The sequence below is a fragment of the Saimiri boliviensis genome, chromosome 2 (genome assembly GCF_048565385.1).
Source record: "Saimiri boliviensis isolate mSaiBol1 chromosome 2, mSaiBol1.pri, whole genome shotgun sequence".
Classification (NCBI taxonomy): Eukaryota; Metazoa; Chordata; class Mammalia; order Primates; family Cebidae; genus Saimiri; species Saimiri boliviensis.
In genome coordinates, this window is record NC_133450.1 from 14,686,595 (window position 1) to 14,705,159 (window position 18,565).

An 18,565-nucleotide genomic window follows, 5' to 3' on the forward strand; every position below is an offset into this window, starting at 1 on the left:
GGCTCAAACAATCTGCCCACCTCTCCCTCCCAAAATGCTAGGATTACGGGTGTGAGCCACTACGCCTGACCCTACTTTTTTTAAATTTTAGAGTTTTTAGTATCCTATGGTTTCTAAAAGATTGGAGTTCCTCCATGTTCATGTAAATTTTATACCTCTTTTCTAGCAGGATTCCGAATCCTTGCTGGGTGAAATTCTTTTGCACTATGCATTGTGGGTAATGGATTTCTAGTGTCTGTTCAACCTTTATACCATCTTTGTCTGTGTTACATTTTACATTTGTTCCATCTTTGGGGTTGTTTTCTTATGCTCTTTTTTTTTGTAGAGAAATTTGCAGCCAAATATGTCTCTTTTATTACTCTAAGAATTGAAAACAGGATGATTTTCTAGACTAATTCCTTTCAAGTTTTGAAAATAGCAAAAGAAAAAAATACAGTTTCTCCCTGAGCAAGATTGACAGGTATTGACTTTAGGAACAGCTAACCTTTTTTTTTTTTTTTTTTTTTTTTTTGAGACAGACTTTCAGAGTTTTGCTCTTATTGCCCAGGCTGGAGTGCAGTGGCGTGATCTCGGCTCACTGCAACCTCCACCTCCCGGATTCAAGCAATTCTCCTGCCTTAGCCTCACAAGTAGCTGGGATTATAGGCATGCACCACCATGCCCGGGTAATATTGTATTTTTAGTGGAGACAGGGTTTCTCCTTGTTGGTCAGACGAACCTTGTTGGTCTTGAACTCCCGACCTCAGGTGATCTGTCTGCCTCAGCTCCCAAAGTGCTAGGCTTCAGCCACCGCACCCAGCCTTGGAACAGCTAACCTTTTATCAGCAACTTTGACTCAGTAAATCTGAGCTGAGGACTTGCTACGTGAAAGTATACCCTGTGGACCCAGTGTGGTGGCTCATGCCTATAATCTCAGCACTTTGGAAGGCTGATGTGGGCAGATAACTTGAGGTCAGGAGTTCAAGACCAGCCTGGCCAACATGGTGAAACCCTGTCTCTACTAAAAATACAAAAATTAGCTGGGTGTGGTGGCACACGCCTGTAATCCTAACTGCTTGGGAGGCTGAGGCAGAAGAATTGCTTGAACCCAGGAGGCAGGGGTTGTAGTGAGCCAAGACTATGCCACTGCATTCCAGCCTGGGTGACAGAGACTTTGTCTCAAAAAAAAAAAAAGTATATTTTCTGGATACCAAGGTAAGTAGGGAGTCCTTGTCCTCAAAGAGCTGACAAGTAGATAAGTCAAATGGCCAGATAACTGTAACACAAGCCAGAACAGATCAGCATCCCAAGTTGCAGATTATTGTCATCTGGGTTTGGAAGGAGATATTTCATCTACTCTGAGAAGAACAAATAATTTGATGAGAGAAGCTGCATTTGACATGCTCTTAGCAAAATTAAATGAGATGGAAGAAGCAGTCCAAGCAGAAAGAATATATGATCTGCAACAAATGTTGTATCTAGTTCAGTTTTCTAAAATATATGATGTGAATAAAGAAGTCATAGGAGACAAGGCTAGGAAAGTAGGTTGAAACCATTTGGCGAAGCTCCCCAAATGCTGGGCTGGTGCTTATTTTAAGGAGGAATAGGGACTAAAGATTTTTAAACAAAGGAGTGAGACGATTAAAACTCTGCTTTTGTAATCTTTTGGCACATAATGTGGTACTAGCCTGGCAGCAAACATGGAAAACAATAAGCAGGTAGTGAATTCCCTTGAGAGGTAAAGGCAGCCTAGAAGGGTAGTAATAGGGAAAATGAAAGAGAATTAAAGAATTCTACAGTGATATAATCTACCAGAATTGGCAGCCCACATGAATGTTAAGATTAAGAGAGAAGGAATAGTCAAAGCTGTTGCAGAGATCTTGAGCCTGGATAATGAGGAGGCATGTGGTACTGTTACTAGAGATGGGAAAGTTGGTAGAGGAGCTTGTTTGGAATTTGAATTTAGGCATTCTGAGTTTGAAATACTAGCAATGTATTCCACCTGAAGAGGTCTAACAGGCAGAGGATGGTTCTCCAGAGACAACTAGAGAGATATTTGGGAGTCAGGGGCTAGAGATGACACTGATGATAATGCCGAAAGAGTCTCCTTATTCTCGGAAATCTGTCCATTTGCTAGTGAGCCTAGGGTTCAACAAACTCTAGTCCCATATTTACAGTAGAAGGAGAAAGAAGAGCTCAGACCTTGGTTTTATCTTATCCCAAGACTTTGGCCATATGACATTTAACCTATTTAGGGCGTCAGCATTCTCAAATTGAAGCCTCATGAAAGCAGAGATACTTATTGTTTTGTTCACTCTTTTAACCCTAACACCCAAACCAATGTTTAGAATAGTGGGCACTTGACATATACTTGTTTGAATGAATGAGTGAATGAATGAATCTGCCAAATGAAGGGTGTATATGTAAAAAATACTTGTTTATAGTATAGATTTTTTATTTAACCTTTATTGAAAAATAAATTTTAAACTTTTCTTCCTGCTTGTTTTCTGTTTCCACAAAGAGCCATTTTGCCTCTGTTTGGCAGCTAGAGTAGGGCTGGATTGTCTGCTCACGGGGAGGGGTGTTTAAAAAAACCACACAGCAGTCTTTCGTTGTAAAGAAAGTTCAGGCAATCATCAGGTGCAGTGGCTCCCGTCTGTAATCCCAGCACTTTAGGAGGCAGAGCTGGGTGGTCAGGAGTTCGAGACCAGCCTGACCAACATGGAAAAATCTCGTCTCTACTAAAAATGCAAAATAAGCTGGGTGGGGTGGTGTATGCCTGTAATCCCAGCTAGTCAGGAGGCTGAGGCAGGAGAATTGCTTGAACCTGGGAGGCGGAGGTTGCAGTGAGCCTAGATTGTGCCATTGCACTCCAGCCTGGGCAACAAGAGTGAAACTTGGTCTCAAAAAAAAAAAAAAGAACGTTCAGGTGATCATGTAAGTTCTTTTTCCTTCACAGCAAGAATCCTATTTTTCTGTATTCTGGAAAATTGTGCTTTGCTCTTTTAGATTTTAGGTATATTGGATTGAGTACTGTTTGGTTTATCTATATAGAATAACAGATCCCAAATATGGTTTCTAAAAGACTACATTTAAACTCACATATATTGGATCTACCTTTTAAAACTATTTTAATACCAGATACTTAAGCACTTTTTTTTTTTTAATAGAGATAGGATCCCACTCCATCACTCAGGATAGAGTGCAGTGGCATGATCATAGCTCACAGCAACCTTGACCTCCTGGGCTAAAGCAATTCTCCCACCTCAGCCTCCCAAATAGCTGTGACTACAGGTGTGAACCATCATGCCTGGCTAATGTTTATTTTTTGTAGAGACCGGGCCTCACTGCCTCAAACTCCTGGGCTCAAGTGATCCTTCTGCCTCAGCCTCCCCAGTAACTGGGATTACAAGTGTGAGCTACCACGCCTGGCCAAGCACAATTTTTTTTGAAAACAGTTTTACCTAACTAGATAACTATTATTAAACTATGAATTTGGATAGAATAAATAAGAAGGATCCGGCCGGGCGCGGTAGCTCAAGCCTGTAATCCCAGCACTTTGGGAGGCCGAGGCGGGTGGATCACGAGGTCAAAAGATCGAGACCATCCTGGTCAACATGGTGAAACCCCGTCTCTACTAAAAATACAAAAAATTAGCTGGGCATGGTGGCACGTGCCTGTAATCCCAGCTACTCAGGAGGCTGAGGCAGGAGAATTGCCTGAACCCAGGAGGCGGAGGTTGCGGTGAGCCGAGATCCTGCCATTGCACTCCAGCCTGGGTAACAAGAGTGAAACTCCATCTCAAAAAAAAAAAAAAAAGAAGGATCCCAGTTGGATTAGTCTTTTCATCATTTTGTACTTCCTATTTGTCCTTTCCCAGTTCTAAAAGTTGTAAATCTTGCCATGGCTCTGATTCCTCTCTAAAGAACTCTGCATTACCATCCAGCAGAAAGGGGATGAAAACTTTAATAGATCTGTCTGCTTCTACCTGGCAAACCTTTCTTTGCATTATCTGATCAAATTTAATCAGAAAGTAAGTTCTGTCAGTATTCACAGATCTTATATTAGCATACAACATATTGTACTGTCATAGGTTTTATTCAGTATGCTTGTGCAACACACTAAATGTAGACTGTCGGATTGACTACTATGTGCATGCAGCAGCATTCTTCCTGCCCTTTCAGTACTTTAAATCCAAGCTTGTGACAACCCTTACTCACATAAATGCTAATAAACATTACACCACAAGGTTCAGGAGTTACGATAGTGTGTCCTTTTTCTCTGGCCACCTCTGTTATTACAGTGGGCTTCTTTTGTATGTAGGCATGTGAAAAAGAAGGGCTACTTAGCCCAGCAGGTTAGAGAGAACAGATCCCATTTTGACATTGGAGAGAGTCATATTGACTATTAAAAGCTTTTAAACTGTAACAGACGTGGTGTCCCACCCCTGATACTGAATCCCAAAATGTCACTTAACTCTTTTTTGTGTTTTTGTATGCAGAGCTAGGTGTCAAGTTTTTTTTCTTTCATTCACCACGTGAAAAGAGATGTGTAGCATATGTTTAAGGGAAATAATTTATTATTTGTAATTTTGTACTAGGTAGACTGTTCCCTTGCTAATTCTCCTATTTGACAGGAAAATATTAATCAAAGATCAGTAAAGGTAATCTCTCATTCTTCCAAAAAACGTATTTCACTCAATACCTTATAATACACAGAATTTATGAGTCAAATTGTATCAGATCTGAAGAAGATATGCCTCCTGTAAAAGAGTGGTTTGGATTTGTTTGTATCTAGACTTTAAGAGAATGTATGTAAAGGAAATACAGCCTTAGAAAACTATATTGTGGGCCTGGCATGATGTCTCACACTTGTAATCTCAACACTTTGGGAGGCCAAGGTGGGTGGGTCACCTGAGTTGAGGAGTTCAAGACCAGCTTGGGCAACATGGTGAAACCCCATCTCTATAAAAATACAAAAATTAGCCGAGCATCATGGCAGGTGCCTGTACTCCCAGCTACTCAGGAGGCTGAGATGGGAGACTTGCTTGAACTCGAGAGGCAGAGGTTTCAGTGAACTGAGATTGTGCCACTCTACTCCAGCCTGGGCAACAGAGTAAAACTCCATCTCTAAAAAGGAAAAGAAAGAAAAGAAAAAGAAAAATGTATTGTGGCTTAGTGCTGTCATGCTTACTGAATAAAGCTTTTTATGAACATAATTTTTCTAAAGGAGAGTTTAGGTCAGATTGCTAAATAGCCAAAGTAGTCAGATATCTTCATAAAATGAATACCTTTAAGAAAAAAAAAAAGCTGATTAGTTATCCATTTCTATCTTTTTACAGAGTACTGTTTAGTTCTTTTTTTTTTTTTTTAGATGGAGTCTAACTTTTTTGCCCAGGCTGGAGTGCAGTGGCACAATCTCGGCTCACTGCAACCTCCTGTGTTCAAACAGCTCTCTCCCTCAGTCTTCCAAGTAGCTGGGATTATCGTATTTTTAGCAGACACAGGGTTTCACCATGTTGGCCAGGCTTGGTCTTGCACTCCTGACTTTGTGATCCACTTGCCTCAGGCTCCCAAAGTGCTGGGATTATGGCATGAGCCACCGCGCCCAGCCAGAGTACTGTTTAGTTCTGACCGAGGCTCAGGGTTTGCTAGTTGAAGGGGCAGATGAGTTTGCCCAAAGATAACCTTCCTCCTTCTGACCTGTGTGCAGTTTCCTAACATGTTCCTGCTCTAGCAGGAGCACAGTCACAGAGATTGCACACTCATCCTGGCCACAGGATGGCCACAGCTCCACATAGAGCTCAATGCAGGATAGGGCTGCCCCTCCTCATTTCTGGGACCTTTACTCCGAAGGGAACTTTGAAACAAGCAAGTGCAAAACTGAAAATTGGTTCTTTAGCATCTTCTGTTCTATCACCTAGTCACTGCTGTTCACCTCTTCTCTTAATTCTCTATTCCATAGTGAAAGGTTTTTTTCCTTTCTGTATGCATTCTTAAGTATTTTGTATTTCAGCAGACACCTGATATTCTAACCCAGCTCCTTGTAGGAGGAAACTTGGTGATTCCAAAGTAATCCTACCTAGATAAACCAACATTTCCTAGGGATGTATCTTACACCATTGTGAGGAAGAATAGGGCAAAGTTTGAATAGAGAGTTGCAAACTTCTAGGGTGGTTTCCTCAATTTTCTAAAAGCATCACAGAATTGATACTCTTGTCTGTGGATAGTATTAAGCCTGGGAATAATCCCTCTTTCAGGTTGCTCTCAGTGATTTTTAAACTTCCCTCATATTTGATAAAGTTTATAGAATACAGGAGATCTCTGCACAAATGACAGATTACATGGCATAACCCCTGCCTGAAATGGGAAAACTGATTCTGTTTCATGAGCTTAATAGAAGGAAGTTTCAAGTATATGCTTTTTTTTTTTTTCTTTTTTTTCTTTTGAGACAGAGTCTCATCTCACTCTGTTGCCCAGGCTGGAGTGCAGTGGTGCAATCTCAGCTCACTGCAACCTCTCCGCCTCCCGGTTGAAGTGATTCTTCTGCCTCAGCCTCCTGACTAGCTGGGCACACGCCACCATGCCTGGCTAATTTTTGTAGCTTTAGTAGAGATGAGGTTTCACCAAGTTGGTCAGGCTGGTCCTGAACTCCTGACCTCAAGTGATCTGCCCACCTCAGCCTCCCAGAGTGCTGGGATTACAGGCATGAGCCACCATGGCTGCCTGGTGATTTTTTTTTTGCTACAAGAGAAAGGTTGTTTGCCCTCCTTTTGCTTCAGAATAGTAACTTTATCCCCACTAAGAATTTGAAATAATTATCAGGCCATAGATGGGGATGATACTTGAGATGTCTTCAGATTGCGTTTTCCTCCCGCTTTGTTAGTGTCGCTCTCTACTATGGCTATCCATTTATCCCTGCCAAATGACTGCTGAGAGGGGTTTGTTTCCTCTGATATGGGGCGTAGGTGGGGGTTTTCGCTGTTCGAACAGTCTTCTATGTTTTCTCAACTGTTTTTATTACCTTTACCTTTCATTTATGCTATGCTGGATTGCTACTTTCTTGTTTCAAGATTTACCTACTACATAGTAAATCAGTAATTTCCATGAAGGTAATGCAATCACAACTGAAGATTTTAAAGCATTACCTCAAGGAGTTACCACTACTTGAGATTCCTGCTCCTACTTTGAGGGACTTACATACTCTATGTGGACCTCTGCTTTTGAAGTAAGGCAGAGAAACTGACTTTGCTGAATGACTTTTCTACCCATGGATCTCTTGAGTGTTATTTAGTTAGATGTGTATGCAGGAGTGATCTTTAAGAATGAAGAATTTACATGCTGATCTCTTCCAGTGGTTTGCTTCATCTAACTAGCTACTGTGCTGATGAGGCTTAATCATAACTCTTGTGTACACAGTATTGCCTGGAATACCTTTCAAGGAAACTTAAACTGGCAGACTGCTGTAGTTATCAACTTTCTTTGGTTTCATCTAGTTCTTAGGCATTCTGTTGCTTTCTGAAACTGAAAATGGCCCTTTCTACTATGTCATCCCCTAGATCAGGTGTCCCCAAACTACGGGCCCGCGGGCCGCATACGGCCCCCTGAGGCCATTTATCCGGCCCCCCGCCGCACTTCAGGAAGGGGCACCTCTTTCATTGGTGGTCAGTGAGAGGAGCACAGTATGTGGTGGCCCTCCAACGGTCTGAGGGACAGTGAACTGGCCCCCTGTGTAAAAAGTTTGGGGACACCTGCCCTAGATTCTGGTCCAAGCTCTTACATTCCAGAAAACAGTAGCCCTAGAATTTAACATCTTAGTGAAAACTAGTTTCCAAAGTAATAAACCGGCAACCCCTAGGTACACGTCTGTACTTAGTTTTGATGCTTTCAACAGATACAGAAGGCCTTGGTGGGCAGTAGTATGGTATAGTGTGTTTTTTCTTCATCATGGTAGAAGCACTTATGAAGCAATTTAGAATGTTATCATTAGTTTACTCTCTTTAAAAGATACATAGCATATTGCTTTGAGAATGGAGATGGAATGTGATTTTTAGGCCTTTGAAAAATGTCTTGCTATTTTCATTTAAACAAAAATCTTAAATCTTTCAACAAATTATTTATTAAACTAGAATGAATATAAAGAACCACATAGGGGCCGGGCGCGGTGGCTCAAGCCTGTAATCCCAGCACTTTGGGAGGCCGAGGCGGGTGGATCACGAGGTCAAGAGATCGAGACCATCCTGGTCAACATGGTGAAACCCCGTCTCTACTAAAAAAATACAAAAAATTAGCTGGGCATGGTGGCGCGTGCCTGTAATCCCAGCTACTCAGGAGGCTGAGGCAGGAGAATTGCCTGAACCCAGGAGGCAGAGGTTGCGGTGAGCCGAGATCGCGCCCTTGCACTCCAGCCTGGGTAACAAGAGCAAAACTCCGTCGCAAAAAAAAAAAAAAAAAAGAAAGAAAAGAAAAGAACCACATAGCCCTGTGAATCAACAAATTGTTTGATCTAGACAGTAGCATCAAACCGGAGTTCTGATGTGTAATTCAGTAAAAATGGAAATAATTGTTGATCAGCTGTCCAGGGTTTTCTTTAAAAGCCTATGAGTATACATGAACATACATTTCCAGCCATTTTCTGTTTTATCTGCCTTAAAAACAAACACAAAAACACAGAGCATTCATAAGATGTAATTGCGTTGAGTTAAAATTCAGCACTGAATGGCTTATCAATGTCTGGATGGGTTTTTTTTTTGTTTTTGTTTTTGTTTTTTTGAGACGGAGTTTCGCTCTTGTTACCCAGGCTGGAGTGCCATGGCGCGATCTCGGCTCACCGCAACCTCCGCCTCCTGGGTTCAAGCAATTCTCCTGCCTCAGCCTCCTGAGTAGCTGGGATTACAGGCACGTGCCACCATGCCCAGCTAATTTTTTGTATTTTTAGTAGAGACGGGGTTTCACCATGTTGACCAGGATGGTCTCGATCTCTCGACCTTGTGATCCACCCGCCTTGGCCTCCCAAAGTGCTGGGATTACAGGCGTGAGCCACCGCGCCCGGCCAATGTCTGGATGTTTTTTAAGCACTTAAGGTTTTAGAAAACTGATAGTACTATATAATAGTTTAGGAGCTTAAATATAATATTTAAATATTACAAAAATAAAAAGTTCTACAGAACTGAAAAAGGCTATCACTAATAGGTTTAGTTATAGATATTATTTCTAATATTAGAAGAATAGGTTTACTCTAAGATCTCCAGCAGTCAGAATAAATGATAACTAAGTGCTCTGAGGATATAGACAATGTCAGTAAGTTTATAAAATATAGCCAGGTGCTGTGGCTCACGCCTGTAATCCCAGCACTTTGGGAGGCTGAGGTGGGTGGATCAGCTGAGGTCAGGAGTTCAAGACTAACCTGACCAACATGCCAACATGGAGAAACCCCATCTCTACTAAAAATACAAAATTAGCTGAGTGTGGTGGCATTTGCCTGTAATCCCAGCTACTTGGGAGGCTGAGGCAGGAGAACCGCTTGAACTCAGGGGGTAGAGGTTGCGGCGAACTCTAGCCTGGTCACCAAGAGCAAAACTCCGTCTCAAAAAAAAAAAAAAAGTTTATAAAATATTCTGATTATGTTGTACACTATAGTCTTTTTTTTTTTTTTTTTTTTTTTGAGACGGAGTTTCGCTCCTTACCCAGGCTGGAGTGCAATGGCGCGATCTCGGCTCACCGCAACCTCCGCCTCCTGGGCTCAGGCAATTCTCCTGCCTCAGCCTCCTAAGTAGCTGGGATTACAGGCACGCGCCACCACGCCCAGCTAGTTTTTTGTATTTTTAGTAGAGACGGGGTTTCACCATGTTGACCAGGATGGTCTCGATCTCTCGACCTCGTGATCCGCCCGCCTCGGCCTCCCAAAGTGCTGGGATTACAGGCTTGAGCCACTGCGCCCGGCAATGTACACTATAGTCTTATTTTGGAAAATGAAACATTTGAATCTTTGTTGGCAGAAATAATTATAGTAAGGGAATATTTTGGGTAGCTTTGATTCTCTCTAATATATCTAGCAGCATAAAATCAAACCTCATTTATAAGATTATAGAGCAAGTTCATACAGCTGCCTTCTCATAGAATATGTTTATTCTCTGAGGAATAGCAGAAAAAATATGACCAGGATTTTTTATAATACTCTTGTCCATATGACTTCATCTTCTATTAATAAAAATGAGTAAATTGTAGCTGGTGTACAAAGCTCTTGATTTTTACGAGAAATGCCTTTTTGGTGACTTACAGGTGAGCTTTAAGCAGCTCTTGTCAATGAGATGCTGAAATATGGAGAGTGAATATAGACCCTCAAACCATTACTTCCTTGCTTTTCCTTTTTTATAGAATACAACTTTTATAGCTGTGAACATTTGTAAGATTCATAGTCCTTCTGATTTTCATGCAGAGCAGCAATATCACATCCTAACCCCTGCAGCTGTTTATATCAACAGCAATTAAAATTTGATTTACTAATCCCTCATTGCTGCCTCTCCAACTACTCATTTTTCATTTTTGTAGAGCCTTAGGATTGTTACAGCTGAGCATCATGATGTTAACACCTCCTCAGCCATCTGGCACAGGGGAAGAGGCACCTAAACAGATTCTTCTGAACAAAAGTCACATATGAGCAAGATCAGAATAGTATGAGATCTAAAAAGCAGGTAAAGAAGGAAGACAGCCTGTGACATTAAGGTGAAAGCAGAATCCAAACAGGTTTTTAGTTGAAGGCCAGCCCTCCTTTTACTTTCTAGAAGAAAATAATTCATAGTATCATTTCAATAAGTAAACTTTTTCTAATTCTGTTCTAGAAGCTGTTAGCTAGAAGAATGAGGCAAACAATGTAGCTTTATTTTTATTATTTTCTTTTCTTTTTTTCCGAGACAGAGTCTTGCTCTGTTGCACAGGATGGAGTACAGTGGCACAATCTTGGCTCACTGTAACCTTCGCCTCCCAGGTTCAAGCAATTCTCCTGCCTCAGCCTCCCGAGTAGCTGGGATTACAGGCACATGCCAGAATGCCAGGCTGATTTTTGTATTTTTAGCAGAGATGGGGTTTCACCATGTTGGCCAGGCTGGTATCAAACTCCTGACCTCATGATCCACCCACCTTGGCCTCCCAAAGTGCTGGGCTTACAGGCGTGATCCCAGCACCGGCCCATAGCTTTAGTTTTAACCTATCTTTTCATATTCTTGATCTGTGAACCTGCTTTTGGAGAGATACTTTGTTCATTCCTTTAGGTAAGAGAGCATATTCCAGCACTGCTACTACTCATTTTATCTTAGTACAAAGTCCCATGAAGGGTAATTTCAAGAATAGTGGGCTTCCTATTAAGGAAAACGCATATTGTCTTGACTCCTAATGCAGGAATTTATTGTATTACCTGTCTATTAAAGTTTTTTTTTTTTTTTTTTTTTTTTTTGACAGAGTCTCACTCTATTACCCAGACTGGAGTGCAGTGGTGCAATCTCAGCCCACTGCAACCTCCACCTCCCGGGTTCAAGCAATTCTCCTGCATCAGCCTCCTGAGTAGCTGTGACTACAGGCACGGTGCCACCATGCCTGGTTAAGTATTTGTATTTTTAGTAGAGACGGGGTTTCACCTTGATAGCCAGGATGGTCTCTGTCTCCTGACCTCGTGATCCACCTGCCTTGGCCTCCCGAAGTGCTGGATTACAGGCATGAACCACCACACCTGGCCCTATTAAAGGTCTTTAATCGCTGGATGCAGTAGCTAACACCTATAATCCTAGCACTTTGAGAGGCCAATACGGGTGGATCACAAGGTCAGGAGTTTGAGGCCAGCCGAGCCAATGTGGTAAAACCCCCTCTCTACTAAAAACACGAAAATTAGCCAGGCATGATGGCACACACATGTAGTCTCAGCTACTCTGGAAGCTGAGGCAGGAGAATCGCTTGAACCTGGGAGGCGGAGGTTGCATCACTACACTCCAGCATAGGCAACAGAGTGAGACTCCATCTCAATCAGTTAATAAATAAATAAATAAAATATTTTTAATCAGTTAAGTAATTTATAATTATGACGGTTCCTTTTTCCAACAATCTTTTTTTTTTTTTTTTTTTCCTGAGAAGGTATCTCGCTCTGTCACACAGGGTGGAGTGCAGTGGTGTAATCTCTGCTCACTGCAACCTCCACCTTCTGGGTTCAAGCGATTTTCCTGCCTCAGCCTCCGGAGTAGCTGGGACTACAGGCATGTGCTGCCGTGCCTGGCTAATTTTTGTATTTTTGGTAGAGACTGGGTTTCACCCGGTAGGCCAGGCTGGTCTTGAACTCCTGACCTCAGGTGATCCACCCACCTCGGCCCCCAGAGTTCTGGGATTACAGGTGTAAGCCACTGAGCCCGGCCTGTCCAATAATCTTAACATTCTGAGTTTGATCTGCTTAGTGGCTACTAAGATTTTACTTTTGTGGAAACTAAAAGATGATCCCAGCTTCGGGTGTGTTTTTTCCTCCCTCCTCCCTCTTTTGGTCATTATTGGTTTTCTGAGTCTGAGTGAGGAAGATGTGCTATAGAGTCATGTATTAACGCATTAGGTGAAAACGAATGTAGACAGGCTAACTTCTTCTCAGTTCTTTCCAACAGTTGTTAGTTTAAAATAAAAAAAAAAGAAAAACCTACAGGGCCACAAATGTACTTGATTTTGTTATTGCTTGCTGTTGCTTCACCTTTCCTTCCATATGTTGCTCTCATGCTTTCTAATGCCTAAGCAGAATGCATCATCAGAGCGCCGAGGAGAGTGGGAAATTCAGCCCAGCCGGCAGACCAATACCTCATACCTGACGTCTCACTTGGCTGCAGACCGCCATGGGGGATCAGTGCAGGTATTTACTGCCTTTATTGCCTTTTCCTGGCCTTTCCAGCTTGGCTGGTAGAATGTTGGCTTGCTTCTGAAACTTCAGCTGCTTTAGAAAGGAAGCTTATAGGAAGGGCCAATTGAGTATCTGTGCAGATTTTCTGTCTAGGTGGACTTAGGCAAGAGTCACTTGTTAAGATGATTACTTGTTGTTGTCATTGACCAGGAAAGATCTGTATGACTTCTGATACTGATTTCTGGTTAACCTAGTCCTACCACCTTGATTCATTTATGATAAACCATAAAAATAACATCAAGGTAGAATTGTGCTAGTGTCAAGTCTGAATTGTAAAGATCTGAAACTTACAAGTATTTTTTGAATAGAGGACTAAAGGACTATATATGTTGCTCCTTCCATGATACATGCCTTAACATATAAGCTGAGAATGTTAATTTGTATAAGTCATCTGTTGCTGAGGGGGTACCCAAGAAGTTGGGTCATTTCCTTTTTTCTTCCTGGAATCTCTGTGGTCTTAAGAAAATTATTTCTGACTTCATTTGGGCTATTCTGAATCTCTTTTCTCTGTTTTGTACTAGAACATCTTGTATCTCCGAACTTGTCTTTTATATGAATGTTTTTAATAATCTTAGCCTCAATATTGTTCTCATATTGGCAAGTGACACCATCAGTTGGGACACACAGTGAACTCAGAGCTATCAAACGTAAATTTTTGTAAAGGTGCAGACAGGCTTATGCATGTAGATATGCATCTTGGTAGCCTTGATCATGTAGGATATGCTGTTATAAGGAGTGATTCACAGAAAGATCTTATTCACAGCTTAAAAGACAGCTTTGGCCCTGTAAAAAAAAAAAAAACCATAGGATCATATAGGTTGAAATGATGGATTGAGGCTGTGTACAGTGGCTGCTGTAATCCCAGCACTTTGGAAGACTGATGCAGGCAGGTAACTTGAGGTCAGGAGTTCGGGACCAGCCTGGCCATGATGGTGAAACCCTGTCTCTACTAAAAATACATAATAAATTAGCCAGGTATAGTGGCGCATGCCTGTAATCCTAGCTACTCAGGAGGCTGAGGTGGGAGGATTGCCTCAATCCAGGAGGCAGAAGTTGCAGTGAACCAAGATTGTGCCGCTGCACACTCCAGCCTGGACGACAGAGTGAGACTCCGTCTAAAAAAAACAAAAACAAACAAAACCATGATGGATTGGACAAGATTGAGCAACAAAAGGAGACCTTGTCTCTACAAAAAGTTGAAAAATTAGCCAGGCGTGGTTGAAACATATGCCTGTTGTTTCAGCTACTCCAGAGGCTGAGGCAGGAGAATTGCTTGAACCTGGGAGGTGGAGTTTGTAGTGAGCCAAGATTGTGCCATTGCAATTGCACTGCAGCGTCAGCCTGGGTGACAGAGTTAGTTAGACTCTGTAAAAAAACAAAACAAAACAAAAAAAAAACATTGCTCTTAGGGACCAGGCACAGTGGCTTACAACTATAATTCCAGCATTTTGAGAGGCCTAGGCAGGAATATCACTTGAGGCCAGGAGGTTTTGACCATCCTGGCAATATAGCAAGATCTGGTTTCTACAAAAGGAAAAAAAAAAAAAACAGAAAAATTGGCTGAGTGTGGTGCTGTATGCCTATAGTCATAGCTGCTAGGAAGGCTGAGCCAAGAGGATCGTTTGAGGCTGCAGTGAGCCATGATCTTACCACAGCATTCCAGCCTGGGTGACAGAGCAAGACCCTGTCTCTAAAAAAGCAAGACAAAATAAAACAAAAAAACTCTCAATTTTGTTTCTCAGGCACCCTTTCTTATGAAGCCACACAAGGATGTGTGTTATCAAAATTAATAGAACAAGAAAGAAATAGTGGACGGGTGTGCTGGCTCACACCTGTAATCCCAGCACTTTGGGAGGCCAAGGTGGGCTGATCACAAGGTCAGGAGTTCAAGACCAACCTGACCAACATAGTGAAACCCCATTTCTCCTTAAAAAAAAAAAAAAATTTAGCCAGGCATGATGGCAGGCACCTGTAGTCCCAGCTACTTGGGAGCCTGAGGCAGGAGAATCACTTGAATCCAGGAGGAGGAGGTTCTAGTGAGCCCAGATCGTGCCACTGCCCTCCAACCTGGGTGACAGTGAGACTCTGTCTCAAAAAAAAAAAGAAAAAAGGAGTATCTGGGATCCAGGAAACCAGAGATTCAGCACAGGAAAGAAACAAAGGGAATCCCTAGGACAATAAAGTTAGGAGATCCTAGGATCTGTACACCAATGAAAGAGAGTAGCCTGTTCAAAACAGAGCTGCAAGAGCAGCTCTTTGCTCTTTGGTGTTTGACTTTTTAGCATTATAGTGTCTTTTTATAATTACAAAATAAGCATGTTTTTCTTTTTTCTTTTTTCTTTTTTCTTTTCTTTTTTTTTTTTTTTTGAGGCAGAGTCTTGCTCGGTCATCCAGGCTGGAGTGCAGTGGCACGATCTTGGCTACTACCACCGCTGTTTCCCGGGTTCAAGTGGCTCTCCTCTCTCAGTGTCCAGAGTAGCTGGGATTACAGTCATGTACCACCATGCCCAGCTAATTTTTGGATTTTTAGTAGAGATGTGGTTTTGCCATGTTGGCCAGGCTGGTCTTGAACTCCTGACCTCAAGTGATCCGCTGACCTCAGCCTCCCAAGGTCCTGGGATTACAGTTATGAGCCACTGCACCTGGCCTTGTAAGTGTCCTTTAGAAATGAAGTCAATTGAGGTGTCTTTGGTGGCACTTTTGAAACATGCAACATCCTTTACTCCCTATAAACTTAAGTTTTACCAGCTTCCTTGGCACTTAGATAGAGGGCAAGCAGTTATACCATTTACCTAATATTGTGTTCAGCTCTGCTTCTCCTCATTACATTGGCCTCTTTGGACTTACTACTTTTAGCCTGAATTTTTATAAAGAAGTAAAAGTTACACCTTTTGCGAACCAAATTAACAGTATTTTCCTAATACAACAGATGTCCACAATTTTCTGAGTTGTCTCACTTGCCAGAGATAATGAAAATCATGCTTGGCCTAGCCTGGGTGACTTGCAGACCCATGACTCTGGGAGGGAGTGCAGAATGCTAATTTAAGAAAAGTTTGCTCTGATAAGGCACATGGAGGCTCCTGTTCCAACATATTTAATGAGCAGACCCCCACTGTTCTCATTCTTCCAGTATTGCCACAGATCTTTTGTCTTTTACATGTGGAAGGCCTAAATGCAAGAAGATAATATATTTTCCCTTTCAAAAAGATTCCTCTAAAGTTGTCCAAATTAAAATGTTTAGGAAGGGAGTTTTTAGAAATGTTTAGGACCAAGTAAGGACATAAACTTAGAATGACACGAGTCAAAGTACTGTTTCCTTTGACACACAACTCTGATTTCTCCTCACAGTGACATTTTGAGAAATGAAACTAATAACTCAAATTATTGACACTCCTAAAATGGGTATTATCAGGTCTGAACATCAAAACAGTCCTTTACCTTGATCTTTCTCATCGGTAATGCTGTAAGATATTAATTGGTCTTGTTTGGTATACCCAGAGTAATGAGGGATTAATTTTAATAGTGGTTAAAGCAAAACAAATGTCTATTTGAATATGCAAATAAAGCTTTATTTATTTATTTTTTTTTGAAACAGAGTTTCACTTTGTTGTCCAGGCTGGGGCAAAGTGGCGCAATCTTGGGTCACTGCAACCTCTGCCTCCTGCATGTAAGCAATTCTCGTGCCTCAGCCTCCTGAGTAACTGGGATTACAGGCGCGTGCCACCACGCCCAGCTGATTTTTTGTATTTTAGTAGAGATGGAGCTTCACCATCTTGCCCAGGCTGGTGGTGAGTGAATTCCTGAGCTCAGGCAGTCTGCCTGTCTTGGCCTCCCAAAGTGCTAGGATTACAGGTGTAAGCCACCTTGCCCCGCCGCAAATAAAGCTTTTTATAAGGAAGCTTAATTTTTATTATCTTTTATAATTAAGTTATACTAAAAATTTAATAGAAAAAACATAACAGCTGGGCACAGTGGCTCATGCCTATAATCCCAGCCCTTTGGAAGGCCGAGGAGGGCAGATCACTTGAGATCAGGAGTTCAAGACCATCCTGGCCAATATGGTGAAACCTTGTCTCTACTAAAAGATACAAAAATTAGCTGGGTGTGGTGATGCGTGCCTATAGTCCCAACCACTCAGGAGCCTGAGGCAGGAGAATCGCTTGAACTCAGGAGGCAGAGGTTGCAGTGAGCCAAGATCACGCCACTGCTCTGTAGCCTAGGTGACAGAGTGAGACTCCATCTCCTCCCAACAAAAAAAATTTTTAAAACACAAAAATACTGGGCTGGGCGCGGTGGCTCAAGCCCGTAATCCCAGCACTTTGAGAGGCCGAGGTGGGTGGATCACGAGGTCAAGAGATCGAGACCATCCTGGTCAACATGGTGAAACCCCGTCTCTACTAAAAATACAAAAAATTAGCTGGGCATGGTGGCGCGTGCCTGTAATCCCAGCTACTCAGGAGGCTGAGGCAGGAGAATTGCCTGAACCCGGGAGGCGGAGGTTGTGGTGAGCCGAGATCGTGCCATTGCACTCCAGCCTGGGTAACAAGAGCGAAACTCCGTCGCAAAAAAAAAAAAAAAAAAAAAAAAACACACACACAAAAACACAAAAATACTTTGTTACATTCATAAAATTCTTTATGATTTTTCAAATCTCTTTTCTAAACATAATTGTATTTAATTCCCTTCATATTTATGAAGTTGATAGGATTATGGTCATTGGCCTTGTCTTATAGAATTAGAAAACAGGGCTCACAGAGGATTTTAATGGTAGAACAAAGCCTAGAATCCAACTCTTCTGTCACTTACACGGTGTTTGTTCCACTGCACATCCAGGCAGCCGTTCAGTAGTTTGACATACTGGACCTCCAATGTGAAATAATTAAGTGGATGCTATAAAGGCCCAGATTTGTAGCCTTTGAGTCCTAGGTATGTTTTTGATACAATTAAGTTTAAGATTAGAGAACTGGAGGTTCTACTTATGCCTCATTCATTTGAGACCAGATGCTCATTGACACAGACAAGATGTCTAGTCTGTAAAATGGGGATAATTTCTTATTCCTTAAATTGCCTAAGGACAGTGCTTATGGCCCAAATGGCAATTCACAGCGAGGAGAAATTAGAAAGTATAAGCCATGTGAAATGCTGTGAGCTGGACGCAGTGGCTCACACTTGTAATCCCAGCACTTTGGGAGGCCGAGGCAGGTGGATCACAAGATCAAGAGATCGAAACCATCCTGGTCAACATGGTGAAACCCCATCTCTACTAAAAATACAAAAAATTAGCTGGGCATGGTGGTGCGTGCCTGTAGTCCCAGCTACTCAGGAGGCTGAGGCAGGAGAATCGCCTGAACCCAGGAGGCGAAGGTTGTGGTGAGCCGAGATTGGGCCATTGCACTCCAGCCTGGGTAACAAGAGCGAAACTCCGTCTCCAAAAAAAAAAAAAAAGAAATGCTGTGAGCAGGCCCCATGACCCAGAGTCACCAGGTAATTCTCAGTGGTGATGCTTACTAATGTTTCATTCGTGTGAGTAGAAGCCAAGACATTTTATTGAACATCTTGTCTAGTTCCTGAATTGTCCACTAGAAACTTACCGTTTTCTCCTGTAACCCTTGTGCTCACAGAATGATCTTACCAGTATTGTCACTGGTGTGTAGCCAGAATATGT

At 42.1% G+C, this 18,565-nt stretch overlaps 1 protein-coding gene across 7 annotated transcripts in view; it reads left to right on the forward strand.

Annotated features, from left to right (window-relative positions):
* The window catches only part of CSNK1G1 (casein kinase 1 gamma 1), a 197,648-nt gene that overhangs the window by 159,513 nt on the left and 19,570 nt on the right, over positions 1 to 18,565 (forward strand). For 5 of the 7 annotated variants that reach the window (XM_074392832.1, XM_074392834.1, XM_010351633.3 and 2 more), the window contains exon 11: positions 12,742 to 12,852. The exons of the other annotated variants lie outside the window; for them this stretch is intronic. In XM_074392832.1, the coding sequence (XP_074248933.1) occupies positions 12,742 to 12,852 (111 nt within the window). The remainder of the gene's footprint in view (positions 1 to 12,741; positions 12,853 to 18,565) is intronic. 7 annotated transcript variants of the gene reach the window in all.